Source organism: Populus euphratica, unplaced genomic scaffold (assembly GCF_000495115.2).
Source record: "Populus euphratica unplaced genomic scaffold, PopEup_1.0 scaffold26.1, whole genome shotgun sequence".
Lineage (NCBI taxonomy): Eukaryota > Viridiplantae > Streptophyta > Magnoliopsida > Malpighiales > Salicaceae > Populus > Populus euphratica.
In genome coordinates this window covers 1,012,812-1,031,061 of record NW_011499896.1, presented here as the reverse complement: position 1 = coordinate 1,031,061, position 18,250 = coordinate 1,012,812, and the positions used below count along the sequence as shown (strand labels likewise).

The 18,250-nt window shown below is 35.0% G+C and overlaps 4 protein-coding genes across 7 annotated transcripts; 2 read left to right on the top strand and 2 right to left on the bottom strand.

Annotated features, from left to right (window-relative positions):
• Window positions 1-1,996: 1,996 nt before the first annotated feature.
• On the top strand, window positions 1,997-3,057 carry LOC105132100 (uncharacterized). The gene has a single exon (XM_011035397.1). The coding sequence runs from the start codon at window positions 2,169-2,171 to the stop codon at window positions 2,802-2,804; it is 636 nt and encodes a 211-aa protein (XP_011033699.1). The 5' UTR covers window positions 1,997-2,168; the 3' UTR covers window positions 2,805-3,057.
• A 3,078-nt stretch (window positions 3,058-6,135) lies between these two features.
• Window positions 6,136-7,963, bottom strand: LOC105132144 (pentatricopeptide repeat-containing protein At3g12770). The gene is given in 8 exon segments (XM_082978855.1): window positions 6,136-6,755; window positions 6,758-6,821; window positions 6,824-6,927; window positions 6,930-6,968; window positions 6,971-7,059; window positions 7,061-7,617; window positions 7,619-7,831; window positions 7,934-7,963. Coding segments are annotated over 8 exon segments (1,386 nt in total). The 3' UTR covers window positions 6,136-6,465.
• Window positions 7,964-8,097: 134 nt separating this feature from the next.
• On the bottom strand, window positions 8,098-14,053 carry LOC105132102 (magnesium transporter, putative (DUF803)). Its single transcript, XM_011035398.1, has 14 exons — window positions 13,813-14,053; window positions 13,166-13,465; window positions 12,151-12,238; window positions 11,975-12,036; window positions 11,742-11,827; window positions 11,550-11,623; window positions 10,614-10,716; window positions 10,381-10,509; window positions 10,184-10,283; window positions 9,966-10,085; window positions 9,349-9,439; window positions 9,206-9,275; window positions 8,722-8,818; window positions 8,098-8,626 (listed from the first exon to the last, which is right to left on the bottom strand). Exons 2-14 carry the CDS (start codon window positions 13,256-13,258, stop codon window positions 8,405-8,407), a joined length of 1,335 nt encoding a protein of 444 aa, XP_011033700.1. The 5' UTR covers window positions 13,259-13,465; window positions 13,813-14,053; the 3' UTR covers window positions 8,098-8,404.
• A 746-nt stretch (window positions 14,054-14,799) lies between these two features.
• Window positions 14,800-17,941, top strand: SNM1 (DNA repair metallo-beta-lactamase family protein). Of its 4 annotated transcripts, XM_011035390.1 has the most exons (9): window positions 14,802-15,348; window positions 15,428-15,608; window positions 15,708-15,947; window positions 16,026-16,170; window positions 16,620-16,754; window positions 16,844-16,910; window positions 17,033-17,110; window positions 17,319-17,371; window positions 17,496-17,941. In XM_011035390.1, the coding sequence occupies exons 1-9, from the start codon at window positions 14,805-14,807 to the stop codon at window positions 17,592-17,594; spliced, it is 1,542 nt and encodes a 513-aa protein (XP_011033692.1). In that variant the 5' UTR covers window positions 14,802-14,804; the 3' UTR covers window positions 17,595-17,941. The 4 variants fall into 4 exon arrangements, with proteins under 4 accessions (XP_011033695.1, XP_011033693.1, XP_011033694.1 ...); XM_011035391.1 differs by lacking the exons at window positions 17,319-17,371; window positions 17,496-17,941 and adding an exon at window positions 17,191-17,306 and having other exon boundaries at window positions 14,801-15,348; XM_011035393.1 differs by lacking the exons at window positions 16,844-16,910; window positions 17,319-17,371; window positions 17,496-17,941 and adding an exon at window positions 17,191-17,243 and having other exon boundaries at window positions 14,800-15,348; window positions 16,971-17,110.
• The last annotated feature ends 309 nt before the right edge of the window (window positions 17,942-18,250 follow it).

Here is an 18,250-nt window from a genome sequence, read left to right as displayed (position 1 = left end):
ATGTATGATTACCGTGTAATATAACATATTTTGTATTTAAATATATTTTCTAGCAATATTATATAAATTAAAGTATTATACGGAGGAATACATCAAATTAACATACTTTAATATTGCATAGCAATGCATCCCGATATACTGTTATTTATATAAATAAATTATTAATTTATTATCTCCAAATACTATTATACTTGTAAAGTATTCTATTAACATATTATCATGTTATGTTATGTATGAATATAAAAACAATGAAGTATAATACTGATGAGGCTATAAAAAATCATATGAAATATTATGGAATGAATTATTTATTTGGATCTTTGTAGATTATTTATAGTATGTTTTATGACCTTCACTTTTATACATATTACCTGTTTTTTTAATGAATTTTTTCAGAAGTTGTAATTTTTTTCTTCGATGAATATTTACACAATATCTTTTAGAGATCCTTGTGAGTGTTGATAGAGGAGTATCTAAAAATCAAGTCAATACGAGGTATTTTTGTGTTGTGAAAAAATATTAATTAATATATTAACGAGCTTTTATGAAGATAAAAATATAAAAAATATAAAAAAATATAAAAGTTAAAAAAGAAGGAGGAGGATTATGCATATATCTTTGAGCATAAGGTTTCAAATATTTTTCAGTATACTTAAGTTCTTTTTATATTACCTGACTTGACCTGTTTTTTTATAATATGACAGAGATAGATATGTAATCTCGTAATGGTAAAATAATGTTATTATACTACTCATATTATCACATCTAATTAATATAAGCATGAATTGCTTATTCGTATTAAATGAGATATGATAAGTGTTATAATTACTAGCTCAAAGACAGAGTATGAAAGACTGAATGTGAGATTACCTTTTAATTTAAAAGCTGTATTTAGATTTAACTATACGTTGAACCCAATAAAAATTAGACGCAATTACAATATGATTTAATATGAAGTCGGGTGCAGATATACTATAATTCAACTTAGAGTTGGATATCAAAAAATTATAACTCCATTTTAGATTGTAATTTTTATGTGATGACTTGGGAGTTTAGAAAACTATGACCCATCACATAACATTTTAATTTTTTAAACTAGAAAATAATTTTTTCTATCTAAAACTTGTATTTCTTTAATTGAAAGGTGAACTTTACTAATCAGTTTTTTCAATAATGTAGTTAAATATAAAAAAAATAGGAAAATACGATTCATTAGTATAAAGGAAGCATTGTGTTAATCCCCATAAAACGGGCCACTTTACCTGCGGGTTTTACGCCGGGCGGGTCAGTACTCAATCATGGTCCTACTTGAAATAATAGTAATGAAATGAGAAGAGAGGCTCCGATGGGCTTGCTTCGCCAGATAATATGCCCTCTGAGCCGTTGAAAAAGCGAAGCATCCTCTGTCCCTCCGACCACAGTGTCCCAGGCGACATTCTTATATTTAATACCATGGTGTTAGCTGTCTTGAACCCTACATTTCAACCATTAACATGTATATTTTGACTCTTGTTCTCCCTTAATTTTTTTTTTAAATATAATAATTTTTTTAAATATTTTTTTATTTATAAATACATCAAAAAAATATTTTTTAAAATTTATTTTTAACACCATAATGTCAAAACAATCTAAAAACATAAAAAAACTTAATCTTAATTATACATATAATAAAAAAATATTTATATTCTTAGAGTTATTACGGATTTCTCCAAGATTTAAATCCTGAATAACAACAATAATAATGCGGGAAAAAGAACAGTACAAGGTTTCAACAATCCTCCTTGAAATAGTAATATGAAAGCAATGAGTTGTCGGGTCCATTTGAATGTGGTGATGTTTGTCTTAAGGCTCCCCCAACTTTCCATTTCCCTTCTAGATGGATTAACCCACTTTATTTTATTTTAATTTTCTTGGTGAAAACAAATTAAAATAGAAATGTTTTTTCTCGTGTTTAATGAAATGGGAAGCTCTGCCTATAAATGGACAGCCCTCATCTTCAAGTTTTCTCACAGGGTTTTCTTTGTTTTGCGAGGTCTAGCTAACCTCGCGGAAACAAGAAAACCCACTTGCCCTCCTCTCTCTCTCTTTCATCTCCTATCTTCCCCTTTGGTGTTAATGCTACCAAGATCATACAGATTCCCACAAAATTAGAAGGAGAGTATTGTGCAATGGAGGTACATCCAAGGGTAAACTCTATGTTAGCCAAGAGGCTATGGCATGTTTTGAGGGTAACCTTCTTTATGATAAGGAAGGGATTGGTATCAAAGAGGAAGTTGATCATGGACATGAATCTCATGATGAAGAGAGGGAAGCTCTTGAGGAAGTCCTTAAGCAACCTCATGTCCCTCCACCACTACACCCACCATCATCACTCAAAGGATTTGGCACGCGGTAGCTTCGGCTTACAAGAATATGAATTCTCATGCAGCAACAGTCCTGATCTTGTTTTTTTCCGCATGCCAAAGCGCAAACACCATTATTTCCCCTGTATCAATCTCCCTGAGGTCATAGAAGAGGAGCAGCTCGAAGCAGGGGACGGCAAGGGCGCAGTTGTCATGGTTCCAAAGACTCCTGAGTACACTTTCAACATCCATTTTGATCACGCCTCTGAGTTCGCTCCGGGAGAGAAGCGTAGCCCTCTTCTCTCCCCGTTCTCGGTAAGAGTGTCAGATTATTCATCAGAAGATGAAAATGATGGTGGGAATGTACAGGTTGACGATGAAGCTGAAGAATTCATCAGAAGGTTTTATGAGCAGCTAAGGGTACAAAGTCGCATGCAATTGCTGCAGTATCAGGAAGCCTAACAACGTACAGGAGATGCTCGCTGTAGTGGAAGATAGGCTAGCTATTCGGCTTACGGTCCATCTCTCCATGGTTTAATAACGGATATTAAATGGAATTAATGCAAATTAGTGTAAAGTTTTGTGAAATTGTGATTGTTTCCCCCCCTCCTAATTGCTGTTAATATCTGTTGGTTGGTGTCTTGGATTTTTATGGATATACTATGAATTAAATTAATAACATTGATAATGTGATGGATGAACTGGCATTTTGGAACGTTGGCTTGTCTCGTCTTTTCCCTTTATTTCAAATCCGAGTGGCGAGCCATGATAAAGATGGGTTTGGTGTGGATCGATGATCTCTTCACGAAATAGTACTGTTTGCAAAAAGGAATCATTGTTTTTTCCCTTCTGCTTTAGCTTTCTTACAGTTGTTTAGGCTTCTAATAATTAGACCCACAATTCTGCACATTTTCACCGACTCCTCCTTCACTTTAACATCATTTTCGGACCAACCCAGAATAGAAAATTGTTTATCCTTTGCTTTTTCTTAATTTATATTTGCATCTGAAGAGCATGATATTAGGCATGTGAAAAGCAGAAAGCCCACAAACCCCCCACAGGTTTCCTTTCTAGGCGATATCAGCAAAAAGTTGTAGCTAAAGCACAGTGCTACTCAAGAACAGCAGCACACTGCATCACTCGATTAATGATTACACACTGCCATTTTAGCTGCTAGGGTGATGACTGGCTGTACTTGTAGTGCTTTCTTCAACACTTCGTATTTACAAGACTTCAACACTTGCGCGCTAGCATTCAGAAAGGCGTTAACACTGTAGAAAATTGAACAGGGAGAGGCGTAAGGGTGGCCATGAGGAGCTAGTCGTTAATGGCCTTGTACTTGAAAGAGAGACTGACTAAATAAAATATACGATGACGAGCATGGGAGGTTATTGACATGGAGGGGGAATGGTATAATTTATTTCTTCAAGCAAGGGCTTCTCTTTGTGCTTTAATTCCAAGGAAGGATTGATTGAATTTGGAGCAAAGTGTTGGTGTTTTATTACTTGTGGTTGGAGGCCCAACATCAAGTCTAAAGAATAGTTCTTTCTTTATTCTTGGGAAAGCAAAGCATAAATGAATAAATAAAAAATATAAAAAATTTTAAAGGTATTTTTTATATAAAAATATATTAAAAAATATATATTTAAAAAAAATTATTTTTAATATCATCATATTAAAAAAATCTAAAAATATATAAAAAAATAATCTTAAATACTTTTTTAAATTTTGATTATTTTTTTGAGTCACAATCCCATGCAGACACTAAAGGTATATCCAAATCTAAAATATAGTTTAATATTCAAAATGAAAAATTCGAAATGAAATTAGTTATGGTCATTTATGTATCCAAAGAATCTGTGATTATTTCTAAACTTTCTGGATATGCTTATATATTGCAGGAAAAAGAGTTTGGTATCCAAGAAGTTTTCCAGGAGTCAAAAGTCAAACGTTTTATCACCTCCCTGTGCTCGGTGGGTTTATTGGTGCCGCTAAGGTTGTCACAGCAGTTTTCTAGCAGCCACCACGACAGTATGTGGTGAAAGAATCGTTAGCTTAAGAAAGAAAAATATGGAGTTAGGTGGCTTGTCTCCCAACAGGACATCAAAATTATGAATGGTGGTGGCATCTGGATTCTGGAATAAGAGTTGGGTCATGGATGGTGACCAGAGGCAAAGCCTGAGGGATCTCAGCTTTGCCGCCCTTTTTTGGCGCATTGAACTCCAAGGCGAAGAATCTACCAGCCGACGGCATCTCATCGGTGTCTACCGCATTGTGAAAATTTGACAAAGATAAGTGAGTGACCAAGCAACCAGCCTTTACTGCATATCTTCATCGACCTCCGGGCACCAGCACTGATAGACATTATAGGGCATGTTTCGCCAATAATCCACGCAAGAGCATGCTCCGCCCTTGAAATGGTGGAATCTACGAGCATCTCTCACAACAATCTCCCTTCGGTAACCTTAGAGATGAACTTAGGGTCTGTTTGTCTACGCGCTAGTATTTGTGTTTTTTTAAAAACATACTAATTAGTTGTTTGGTTATGAATTATTAAAAAATAAATTAAATTCACTTGTATTGTGATGCAATCAATTTTTTTTAAAAAAAACTAATATTTAAATTTACTTACACTATAATATCAATTTTATACCTGATGATATTTTATCTAATTTTATTACATGGTTAAAAAATTATGAAAATTATAATTTTTATTAGATAAATTTTGTACATAATAAAATTATAAATAGTTTAATGGAACAATAAAAACTATTTTATATAAAGTATATATTTTATTAATATTAATATGTATTTTTTAAAATTATTTTATAACCTCAATTCAAAAATATTCTTAACCAAACACATTAAACTACTTTTTTTTCAATCTTAATTTTAAATTTTAATCATAATTTTTCTTCTTCAAAAAACTAGTATAGAATGAATTAAATTCACTCATACTGTAATATTAATTTTATATCTGATAATATTTTATTTAATTTTATTATACTATCAAAAAATTATAAAAAATATAGTTCTTATCGGATAAATTTTGTACATAATAAAATTATAAATAATTTAATAAAATAATAAAAACTATTTTATATAAAGTATATATATTTTATCAATATTAATATATATTTTTTAAAATTATTTTATAACCTCAATTTAAAAACATTCTTAACTAAATATATTAAATTATTTTTTCTTCAACCTCAAGTTTAATCAAATATTTATTTTTTCAAATATACCTCAACTAAAAATATTTTTTATAAAATATTTTTTTAAAATTATAATTACAATAATTATCACATTACTAAACACACACTCAGTTGCATTCGGCAATCCCCGCGTACACCAGGACTTTCCCTTGTCCTGGTTAATTACACTCTCAATTTAGAGACCAAACGCAAAGGCCAACTCCTCGCTACCCGAGGACAGCATGTTCTCCTTGGCCTCCTCCCCTCCACAAAATGCAACACAAGGTTTGTATCTGGTGTGTACCCTTCTTGGCGAATCCTGTCCATCAATTTATCTTTCCATAATAAATCAGAGAAAAAAGTCAAGAATTAAAAGCGGAAAAAACCTCTAAAAAAAATAACAATTTAAAAGGGAAAAGTCTTTTATTTTTATTTAATCATAAAAAATTATTTCACATACTTAAGTAAATAAATAACATAATTTTAAAACATTTAATTGTTGAGCTAAACTCATCAATTAAAACTGTCTAACATAAATAATTCAAACAAATAAAATAAACTCAATTTTTCCCAATAAAAAAATAAAAGGTTAGATCATTTTATATCATTTTTATTTATATATTCGTGTAATTTGTGGTGTACACTTATGTCCTCACAGGGTATTCCTGGCGGCAGTGAATGCACAGAGCTTGTTTTTAATCTCTATAGCTGTGTATCCAGCAATTATTTTCACCCCTCCGTTCTTCATTAGAGTTCTAATTGTAGAAGCTTCTTCTCTTTTCCCAGTGAATGGGTAAATGTTGTACAAGATGACGTATCTCCCTAGTTTCCTGGATCCAGATCAAATAATGCTCTTGCTGCAATTTCAGTAATGTCTACCCCCCCAGATGGCTGCATTAGACCCAATTGGCACTCTCAATAAAATCTCAAGCTTCATCTAGCTTTCCAGCTCGCCCTAGAAGATCAACCATACATGCACAGTGTTCGGGTCTTGGCGTGACTCCAAAATCTCTAGCCATGGAATTGAAGCACTCCCTTCCTCCAGCAACTAAACCTGAATGACTGCATGCTGACAATATTGACACAAATGTTATGTGATCCGGCTTTACAGAAGCCTTCATTTGATCAAAGAGGTTGGGAGCTTCTCTTCCCCAGCCAAGCATCCCATAGCCTGAAATCATGGCACTCCATGTGATGATATTTCTCTCCTGTATCCATTTCTAGCTTAAGTTAAGCTTCCACATTTCACATAAAGATCAACCAGGGCAGTTTCAACCACTAGTCTTTATTGTAGAAGAACCCACAAGTTTTGATTCCATGAACTGCACGTGCGAGCTCGAAAGATGCTAGAATAGAGCAAGCTCGGATTACACTAAGGAGGGTGATAGCTCAGTGAATATCCCTCGCAACATCATTTGTTTTAAAAGCCTAAAGCTTCAGAAGGCAAATCAGCCTTGGCATAAGCCACCATCACTGTTGCCCATGACACTAAATCCTTATTCATAATGCCATCAAACAACTCTTGCAGCTTCCATTCTCCCACATCGTGCATACACCCCCCCCGCCGCACTCTGGACAAACTAAACAAAATCAAGTCCATTACCTAAAACTACTCTATAAACATCATCGGCTTCCTCATCACTACGAGCACAGGCCATCACATTAAAAACAGCATCACTGATGGGCCTAAATCCCTCACCTAACATCTGCCAAAGCAATGAAAACCCTTATTCACAGCGGTCATGCTGCGAGCAAGGGCCAATTATGGCACTCCATGAAACAACATTTCTGTCAGGCATTTCATCAAACCCGTGGCGAAAAAGCTCATACAGCTCACATTTACCATACATGGAAATGAGAGAATTGGAAATACAAACATAAGACTGGTACCCAAACTTAACAACATCTTGATGAACACGAACGCCGAATTCAAAGTGCCGAAGACAGCCGCAGGTCCTGATAACAAAAGGGAAGGTGATATATGGTCGGGTTTGAATGCCCAGTTTTAGCATTTGTTGGTACAAAAGCAGGGCATGGTGGTAATAGGAATAATGAACAAAGCCGCCGATCATGACATCCCCAGAGGAAGAGACGGGTGGATGGGGTAGAAGAGTAGATGGAGCGGGCATAAGAAATGGATCCCAGAGAGGCGTATTGAACAATGAAGTTGGTGGTAAGAAAGTGAATGTTGTGGGGGCGCTGGTATTTGAGCATGGAGGCATGGACTGTTTAGATGGAATGGAGAGAGGTGCCGTGTTGCTTCATGAGTGATATATGCACACGGTGTTTTTGCTACAGAGACAGCAGGAACCAATGGCTTGCGTTCTTGGAGGGAGGGAGGGAGGGAAATCTTCTTAGCTTACGAACAAACCTGTACGCTGAATCATTATATACCTGGTTCTGTAGCATGATTCTGTTGGCCATTTTCCTTTCTACTTTTCTTGCAACGAAACATCTCAACCACGAAGCCAAGAACAGTCGACAGCATTTCCAAATCACATCCAATTCAGCCAGCTCAAGAGCGTCTGAACAAATTAAAGGCGAGTGATTATATCATAAAAAGGATTTAAGCAATGACTATGCCCAGGCTTTGCCTCCTTTTCTCGATACAAACATAAAAAGAAAGCATGCTCTTTCATTGAATCAAGTGAGAGCAAGTATATACAGCAATAATGCCACCCACACCTTTCCAAAGCTAACAAGAATGTTTCATCCTTGACATAAAATCAGTTGATCCTAAACTTCTAAACAATGCGTGCACCTTACAGCAATGGCTTTTTTTTCCCCAAAAAATAATAATAATAAAAAAAAACAATTCCTTCCCGGTGAACTTGCAATGTTGTTTGCTATTTGTACTACAATCAATCAAGGGGTTTGAGGAAGCACTGGGTTTGTTTCTAATACATTTACACCATCATCATTCATTGAAATCTTACTCCAACTAGAATTTCTTAGGGAAAAAAACTTAGGTCGGTCAAAGACGGTTCCTCTGAAGCCAGTTATTTTTGAAGACACCATGGGCATCACAAGAACAGCAGATGCATTGATGGAATCCTCTCCGAAACCTAGTGATAATGAACAAGCAGTCTGCAAGAAAAGCAGGGTTAGCTTTCATGAATAATTAATTCATATTTATCAGCATAAAGTTTCAGAAGGGGAGAGATCGTTTCAAATGGTGGCACCTTTGCCTTGGCTAACACCTCTTTAATTTTTATCACCATTGCTTGGGCGTATGATCTGGGATCTTTATTTTGTGCATCTTCAGATGAGATGACCAGCCTGTAAAAGATAAATATGCAACAAAAGCCAGTGAAAACCATATATAGACTAATATAGTGTGGCCCGTGATATATATATTTGACACCCAACAATGGATTACACCAATAACTAATTCCATTCAGCAGTATACAAGTTGAAACCATGCCAGAACGTAAAACTTCTTCTCTAATTTGTTCACGTTGCACACTCAATAAACAGAAACTCAAACTGAAAGAAGTTTCAAAGAAATTTTAAAAAGATTTTAAGTTATAAGCATAGAAGTATCAAAGAGGATTCCCATTATTCATTTAACTATATTTCCCTTCCCATTTTATGAACTGAACACAATATGGGAGGGTTCAGAATAGAATCTTCATCAATATCTGAAAATATCATTATGTACAGTACCTGTCTGTTTCAATTGAAATGCTTGAAGACACAACTGGAACCGAAGATGCATTATCTTTGACCTCTCCAGCTGAAAATATGCAATTAAGTTTAAAATTTTGCTCTCTGTAGACAGAAACTGTCAGAAACTTTATCAAAACTACCTTTAGACTCATCTGGTGCAAGCAGAGAAATTCCAACGAAAACAGATGTCATCCCTAGTATGAACATTGTTGTCCTTAGCGCATCAAATACCTGTTCCAAGTACCAATAAGTTTGCCAGGTGAACTATATCCTACCTTTTAGGCTACATGAAACAAGTTAAATAAATAACCTTCCAATGAAGGAGATACCAGCATTATACATGAATTAAAAACAACACAATGCACATGGACTAGCTATCTGCATGCAGATCACACTCATCCAGGAATTCTACATATTAGGACATGAGGGCAGACACCTTCTGTGTCAGATCAGTGCTCTAACATGGGAATTGTACCAATTGACAGGTACTCAAATGAAATAAAACCGAGATAAACAGGTTGCTCAGTGTTCCGTGCAGAGATGTGCTTGGCTAACTTTGATTAATGGAAAGAGTAAGGGGAAGAAAATTATCACTCAATTCACCACTAGAATTCATAGAACAGATAATTTTTTTTTAAAATAAATTACAAAGGATAAGCTTTTCCACTGGTTGCCAAACTCTCTTTGAGGTTCACCCTCAATACAAGCATCAATGACCAAACTACATCAACTCAACAGAGAGGGAGAGAGGGAGAACCTGGTATTCCTGAAAATATACAAATCCTGTACAAATGGAAAAGAAAGTCCAAACAATCTGAAACATCGGCACAATGAGAATTGCATCAAAGAGTGCCAATCCTTCATTCAACCTTGTCATCTGCGCAAGTAGAAAGCGGGACAGAATTAGATGATTGGTACATTGTATCTCCACCATATTGCAAATAAGAAGAAACAAATTGACATGCATTATCTTACCCAAAATCCCGCTGTACTAAGAAATAGAAGAAGTATGGAGTAAGTAAACCAGCTGTGCAACTGATAATCACTAGACATGGCCAATCTTAACAGATTGGATCTGTATGCAAAACACTTGCCATCAGAATAAAACGTGAATGCCCAATTTTAGTGCTCTCGTCTCAGAAAAGGCAGGGATATTTTACACAAAAACTTACAGAGATTTGGCAAACAATACTGAGCATGATCCTACCGCACCCGAAACTACAGCATAGGAGAAAGGAAGCAACATTTGCCAATAAGGTCTAAGATCTTGTCCTGAAATGGCAAGTATAATTTCTCCTCTCCTGGATATTATTGCCAAGGTTAAATGTGAAAAGCAGAAAGATTGTGACTTGAAAATCCATTCCACAAACAAATGTGAAAATGATAACCAATCTCCAAATCTCACCTGTAAATGTAGTGGTGCAAGGCAACAAGAAGTATCAATACCAGACAGTAAAAGAGGAATGTCATATTGCTGTATTTCTCTGCCAACTGCTCTGGTGTGTACACTGATAAGAAACAAATGGCAAGAAATTTAGTTTTCTAACCATAAAATAAGCACTAACCAAGTTTACAGCTGTGGCTTGTAGGTACAGCCATGTGGATAAGGCAGAATAATGTGAATGATTTATACTTATGGATCAAGTGTGGTGGAAGAATATAAAGAATGCTGGAAATGAAAATTACACAATTAGAAGCATTGCTCTTTATCTAAGATGAGATATCCATTTTCTAAGAAACTCAATTAATTAATTCTCATACTTTCATGAAAAAAACTTACAGGAAAATAAAGGGCATTATAATACATGCATGTACTTAATTATACCATTCTAGAAAAACTAAAGGTGTGTTCGCTATGGGGGTAGAAGGGGTGAATAGTTACCATAGCAACTTTCACCTTCTTTAGATATTTTTGGTACAATTATGGGGGTAGGGAAAATTTAAAGAAGGTGAGGGAAGAATGTAAAATTTTTCAAGGGGATTTCTTTTTGGTTTTTATGCCTTTTCTCTTTTTTTTGAATTTAATTCTACCTTCTCTTCTTTTTCTTTCAACCTCACATCTAGGACAATCAAATATATTATTTATTTTTTTAATAATTGCATTTAATTTAAATTTTGTTTTCACTTATATTGGCATTTGAGACACACTATTACCCATATGATTTTTTCAACTCCTAACAAGGTCCTTAACACTTAACCCCTCAACACTTTTACACACTTTAACATTTCACCATTGAATCTTACTCCCTTTACATTTCCCATCCATCCTTTTCATCCGATACCAAATGCAAGAGACAGTCAGGACATTAAACGTAACATGTTTCAAGAGCCAGTCAAGTACCAGGAGACTGATGGTTGCCAAAAGCAACAAGAAATATATTTCCAAGAACAATAAAGGCTGTCGCTACCAGGACTCTGAAAAAAGAAAGAAAATATCAATCAATTGGAATCAACTTAGTAACAGCAATGTGGTGAGTGAAATGTTATATTGTGCTATAATCTTCAAAATTTGTGTCACTTCTCATTTCCATACTTGACAGTGACCATTTTGTTCAGCACGAAGTACGCAAATGCAATGTTTGATACAAATTGAATAGATCCCAAGGCTGCAAGAAGTGACTGCACAGAAAGAAGAGAAGGTAAAGAAAAATAAAATGAACAACAAAAAGAAAGGAGGGGAAAAATACATTTTCATGAAGTTCTAGAAAAGGAAACTCCATCATTGCATATCAGAAGGACTGTGGGAATACATGATCTGTAACTGACCTGAGCAGCATATCCAAAGGAAATGAAATTAAGGCAATTCCCAAGAAAGAAAAATAGAATACCTGCATAACACAAAGCACACATACTTAAGCTAAAGATCACATACAAGTCATTCCCTTGTACTTCTTAGAGAAAAATCCTATGCATAACTAAAAAACAATGAGACAAATCCATACCAACTCTCCATGTCTGAAAATATATGATAGGCTTTACAGGAACCTTCCCGCTTGTTCCCACATTGTCTTGCATGGAATGCCTTTCTCTCTGTGAATAATTTAGCCAGATTCTTTAAAGCTTTCTAAGCCATTTGAAGATGTAAAGTGAAGCCATTAAATTAGTAATTGATGTTGGAAATTGAACCCAGCAGTGTTAGGATATCTGGTATCCAATTCAATATGTAAGTAGGACTTGTACAATGTAATTGTCTGAATAGGAGTTCTATGATAGTTGGTTTAGGAATTTTATGGGTCAATAACTCTAGTATAAAAATATGGGCTGGTCCTCATTTATTTGTGTCCAATCTGTGTAAAACAAAAGAAAACCATGTGTGTAGTAGTGGTATGGCAAAAGAAATAGAAACTACATAAGAGTAAAATTAAGGATACAGGGAAGTGCCACAGTAAGTTAAGCTGTGTGCAGCAACCTGTCTGTGTGGGTTGTCTAGGTTGTGGCAACCATGGTGCAAGCTGTGTGGGCCACGATTTGTGTGTGTTGAGTGTGGCAGCTCAGTTCCGAGAATTAAAATTAAAATGTCAGCATTCATTTCTACTCGATAAATCAGTGTTTGTGTATTCGACACTTTTTACTTCCCTGCCTTTGGCATCAGAGCCAATTCACAGTGCATTCAAGGAATCATAAAATTGAGATTTCCTAGAGTTCATGTCTCCACGTGGTGTATATCACAAGAAAGCTAAGCCTATTAATTTCCATGCTAAAATTAAAGGTTAATGGCAGACTAGAACTTTACATCAAGCGAGCCTAAAATCAGTTCAGCTCATCTCCACAGTAAACTCGTACCAAAGTGAAATGCATATTATAATGGAGCTGACCACAAAGACAGTAGATTATATTATGTATATGCCATAGCATGCTTGAGCGGCATTGAACCCCATAAACTTTTCAGTGATGGAAAAAATGTTTAAAATGAGTCAAAGAACGGAGACGAATTACAACAAAATGGAGCCAACATACCTCATTATGACCCAATTTAAGAAGGTTGGTCCCAAAGTTGATAGCAATACTGCCAAAAAGATTGATAAAAGCTCCGATGACCCACTCGCCCATGGCTTACAAAATCTAAAGCAGTGAAGCAGGCAGCCCACATGCAGTTGAAATGCCAAGCAATGCAATGCTGTGAGATTGATTATTAACTATTCAGATGCAAGGAAACATAACGAAACTCTCTCAGGCTCATAACTGATCCGGCATCACCCAGTTCAAGCAAACAATTTGCCTAGAACCCACATTGATGTGCTTTCAATTAATAATAACCTGAAAATATAGATAGAGCAGATGATGGCATGGAAATTCAAACCCAGCACAGAAAGATCATATCTAAACCAAATCCTTTGATGTTTTTCCATAAAAAGAATCAATAAATAAATAAACACAAATGAAAGGCACGGTTGTTGAGATTTATTAGCTAACACTGATTACATGGACGACCACCAAAACGAGAAAGAGAAAAAATGGAATAGATCTAAACTACTCCGTCGATCAGAGAAATAAATTCCCAGATCATATAATAAATTAACCATCTTCTAGTACAATCCCCCGATTAAAAGTAAGGAGCGGAATCTCAACCGAAAGCAGAAAAAAAGAAGATTGCGTAGCCTTACCTTGAAATGATCCAGAAAACAGCGTCTCTTTCTTTTATTGTACGTGTTAACTAGAGTATAAGCAAAATTATGAGAAATCAATCAACGTGTAGCTCCTCAGGTACGGTCGTAGCAAAGATGAAGATGAAGATGAAGAGTCAATAGCAAAATCGTGAGAACTCTGCCTTACCGACCGCTCTTTTCTTTTACCTCCGCACTCAACTGTCGGCTGAATAATCTTCCACGCGTGGTCCTGCCATTATTACTATATGTCCCTCTTTTTATAAACATCTATGTCCTTTTTTTTATGATAAAAAATATTTTTTGAATTAATTTATACATCTATTAAAATTATTTTTTTCAAAGGATCTAAGAATGCATCCCTTTGAATGTCATAACTTTTTAAACTTGTACAATTTAAGAAATAGAGCAAAATTTATTAATTACCACTTATATATTTTAAAAGTTAAAAGTTGATAAATAGATATGTCTCGAATTTTTTTCAGCAATTTTAATTTTAAAATCTAATAAATATATATAAAATCAAGAATAAAAAATAATAAAATATTTATTTAATATCATGATAATTTAATAAAAAATAAATAAAATAAACCATTAAAAATAATTTAAAAAACCACCTGTGTTCATATGTATATATTTTAAAAAATTGATGAATAAATATGTCTTTAACGCTAAATTTTTAATTTCATGTTCTTTGCACTTAATACTTGGAATAAATAACTTTTCGATCTTATAATAATCATAAAATAAATTTAAAATAATTATTTAATATTTATGAAAATGGTAAATTTTACCATTAATAAATCACCTCATTCTATTATTTTTTTTCAATAATTTGACCATTCATTGTCAGAAAAGAAAAGAAAGAGGAGATAATATTGACCGTTCAAGTTTGCAATCCAAGTGACGACAAAAAGGAAAAAGGAAGAAAAGTAAAAAAAGAGAGGGAATATTGGGAGGCTAGCACGAGCGTACCAACAAACACGTGCGAGATGCAAAACGGGTGCGAGACCACTATCAAACCGGGCTCTTCCTTTTTAAAAAAAAAACAGGTTTTGCCGCGGCATCGTTTCATTCGAAAATCGGCGTGGGATACGGAGATGAGCCCAATCGGCGGCGCCGGAGGAGATTACGATTCCAAAGAAGAATGGACCGAATTTGAATGGTCGGAAGATGCGCTCTCAATTATAGAGAATATTGAGGAGCAAAGTTACCAGATTCATCCATCGATTAAACAAGAAGAAGAAGAAGATGGAGATGGTGGTGATGGGAGTTTCGCTGCCGAATTCTATCGGTGTGGAATCGATTGGTCTTGCTTGTCACCGGTGGCTGAAGTAGTTGAACCTTCCCATTCAAGAAATCTGAAACAGGCGAATCTATGGCAGATGTGGGGCCAAAACAAACCTTCTTCCCTTTCCTCTCCGCCCCCGAAGAAGAAGCTGAAGCCAACTCAATTCTGCAGCCAAGGCAAGGCTGCTTCCTCTTCTCCTAAGCATAACCGCCCTCGCGCTTGCCCTTTCTATAAACGGATTCCAGGTAATTCCTCTGCTCTTATTTCGCTATTTTAATTTTGCTTGTTGCTTTAAAAAGTTATTATTATTATACAAACAAACAGATACAGGTTTCTCAGTTGATGCATTCCGGTATGGTCCGATCCCAGGATGCTCTGCGTACTTCCTGACCCACTTCCATTATGATCATTACGGTGGCCTTACCAAAGGATGGTCTCATGGCCCTATCTATTGTACTCCTCTCACTGCTCGCCTCCTTACAATCTGTCTCTCCCTCAATTCCTTGTAATCTTCCACTCAAAATTATTTTTATTTATTTATTTATTTATGCTTTGATTGATTGATTGGGGTTGTTTTTACTTTTAATGCTTCTGGACCGCGCAGATATATTCATCCATTGGAACTTGACACAGAATATGTTATTCAAGGAGTTAAAGTAACATTACTAGAAGCTAATCACTGTCCCGGTGCTGCTCTCCTTCATTTCCGTCTCCCGACTGGACTCTGTTATTTGCACACTGGAGATTTCAGGGCTTCTAAACTTATGCAGGCCCATCCACTTCTTGCAAACAACAGAGTTAACGTGCTTTACTTGGATACAACCTATTGCAATCCAAAGTACAAGTAAGATAAACAAGCTTCTTTGATTTTTTTTTTTTTTTATGTTGTTCTTATATGTTTACATTGCAATTTCTGTTTCAGGTTTCCTTCTAGGGAAGATGTGTTGAGTTATGTTGTTAGAGTTACTAAGAGTTCTCTCAAAAAGCAACCAAAAACCCTCGTTGTTGTCGGAGCGTATAGTATTGGCAAAGAGAGTGTTTATCTTGCCATTTCCAAGGCATTAGGGGTATGCTTCTTGTTTCATCAGACAACATTTTTATTTTCATTTGGTCGATCTTTTGCATTTTCAGTTTCCTGGATCAATCAGGAAGCCACTTGGTTCACAACATTTATGGCTTTTGTAGTCTGTGATTATCATATACATTGACATCAAGTATAATTTCAGCTGCGTGTTCTATGGAATATAAATGTTATTGAAAAGTTGTTGTCATGATTGTCTGTAGCATGTGGTCGATCTTTTTTTTTTTTTTTCAGGTTCCCCACATGAAAACCTAATTAAGATATTTGGAAAACAGAACACCTTTCCTCGTCTCTAGACCATAAAGTAGCAATTATTGAAAGGACTAAATGATAACAAAATTCATGAATTCAGTTTCCTTCATTAAGAAAAAAAAAAGACCAAGAAATAAAAAATCTGGGAATCAGTTGAATGTTCATTGTTTCAAATTGTTTCAGGTTAAAATATATGCAAATAATTCAAGGAGACGGATTCTGCAATCTTTTGGTTGGCCTGATCTTTCGACGAATCTTTGTACAAAAGCTACAGACACATGTCTTCATGTGCTGCCCATATCTTCACTGCGATATGAGGTCCGATTCCAGGCTTTTAACCTTTCTTTTGTCTTGAGAACTACATCCTCATTGTTTTGATCCATCATCAAACTTTGTTGTTCCTTAAGACCTTGAAGGATTACTTGAAGAACCATGTCAATCAGTATGCAGCAGTTTTGGCATTCCGGGCAACAGGTGAAAATATACTGATTTTCTTTTGTGTTTAGCTCTGGTTTTTTTCCCTGTTTTGGACAGTTGCAAGAAAATTCTGCTTTACAGAAATATATGTTTTCATTTATCTTGGTTCATTCCTCCAGGCTGGACTTACTCAGAAGGTTTAGGCAGAGAGCTTGATCTAATAAGGCCTAGCACTAGAGGCAACATCACAATATATGGTGAGAAAATTTGGATTTGCAGTTCCTTGAACTAACATAATATTTTATATTCTGACCCAACCTTTTGTACTTGCTTCCAGCTGTTCGAGAGGCTGATTTTTGGTCCTCTAGTGTTTCAATGTTTTAATCGAAAAAAAAATCCTAGTTTCTTTGTAAGAATTTCTGTTAGCCATGATGATTATCAAGGTTTCGTTAATCACTTTTGCAGGAGTTCCATACAGTGAGCACTCTAGTTTCACAGAGCTGAGAGAGTTTGTCGAGGTCTATCTCTTAAATCCAATCATCATATCCATCTCTACATTCTTAAGAAACGCCAGCTATTGTCGTCCATACTCTGCACATATTGTATGCTAATGGATCTGCAATTTTCCGTTCTGATTTCCAGTTTTTGAAGCCTGACAAGATAATTCCTACCGTCAATGTTGGGAATCCAGATAATCGAGATAAGATGCAATCTTATTTCCGGGAATGGCTTAAAGGGTAGTGCCCCTGCAGGAATCGATGATGTAAATTTGTGGAAGTAATGAAATTTGGACTCGACCCAGCGAGTTCTATTGCGCATGGTAAATTCGGGTTGGCAAATGATTAGCCTTGATGTAAAGGTTCACCATTCATCTACAGGGCGTGTTCAAAGTAGTCTCTCTTACGCGTGTATATCTTGCTCGAATTTCGTAAGAAACAAAAGTGAAGCATCCATGATCCAAGCTGCTGGCTTTCCCTTGATAGAGTTACAGATAATCTTGTAGTCAATCTTCATTTATCTGACTATTTAAAATTGTTTGAGAATTTATGCATGAGCAAATGAAATCCTGCTGGTTAAATTTTTTGTTATTTTACTTATTGTTGTTTAACATTATAATGTGTTGGTGGCTGCTCCTTTTGCTCTTTCTTTTAGTATATTTTTGAGAACATGGTTATAATTGTTTTTTTATTTGAAAATATATTAAAATAATATTTTTTATTTTTTAAAAATTATTTTCCATACCAAAGTATCAAATAATCTAAAATCATTAAAAAATTATTTATTTAAAATAATAAAATTTCAATTTTTTTCAGAAATGTTTTTGAAAAGCAAAAATTTACAGAATTTTTTTCATAAATTCATTAAAAAATATCTAATCAAGGAAAAAATAATTCTAA

Coding starts and splice junctions, on each gene's coding strand:
- LOC105132102 (XM_011035398.1), bottom strand. CDS start 13,258: ATGGGCGAGTGGGTCATCGGAGCTTTTATCAATCTTTTTGGCAGTATT. Junction 12,037..12,150: donor TTTTCAGACATGGAGAGTTG/GTATGGATTTGT, acceptor TGTGTTATGCAG/GTATTCTATTTTTCTTTCTT. Junction 11,624..11,741: donor AACAAAATGGTCACTGTCAA/GTATGGAAATGA, acceptor TTCTTTTTTCAG/AGTCCTGGTAGCGACAGCCT.
- SNM1 (XM_011035390.1), top strand. CDS start 14,805: ATGCAAAACGGGTGCGAGACCACTATCAAACCGGGCTCTTCCTTTTTA. Junction 16,755..16,843: donor TATCTTCACTGCGATATGAG/GTCCGATTCCAG, acceptor TTGTTCCTTAAG/ACCTTGAAGGATTACTTGAA. Junction 17,111..17,318: donor AGGCAACATCACAATATATG/GTGAGAAAATTT, acceptor TCACTTTTGCAG/GAGTTCCATACAGTGAGCAC.
- LOC105132100 (XM_011035397.1), top strand. CDS start 2,169: ATGGAGGTACATCCAAGGGTAAACTCTATGTTAGCCAAGAGGCTATGG.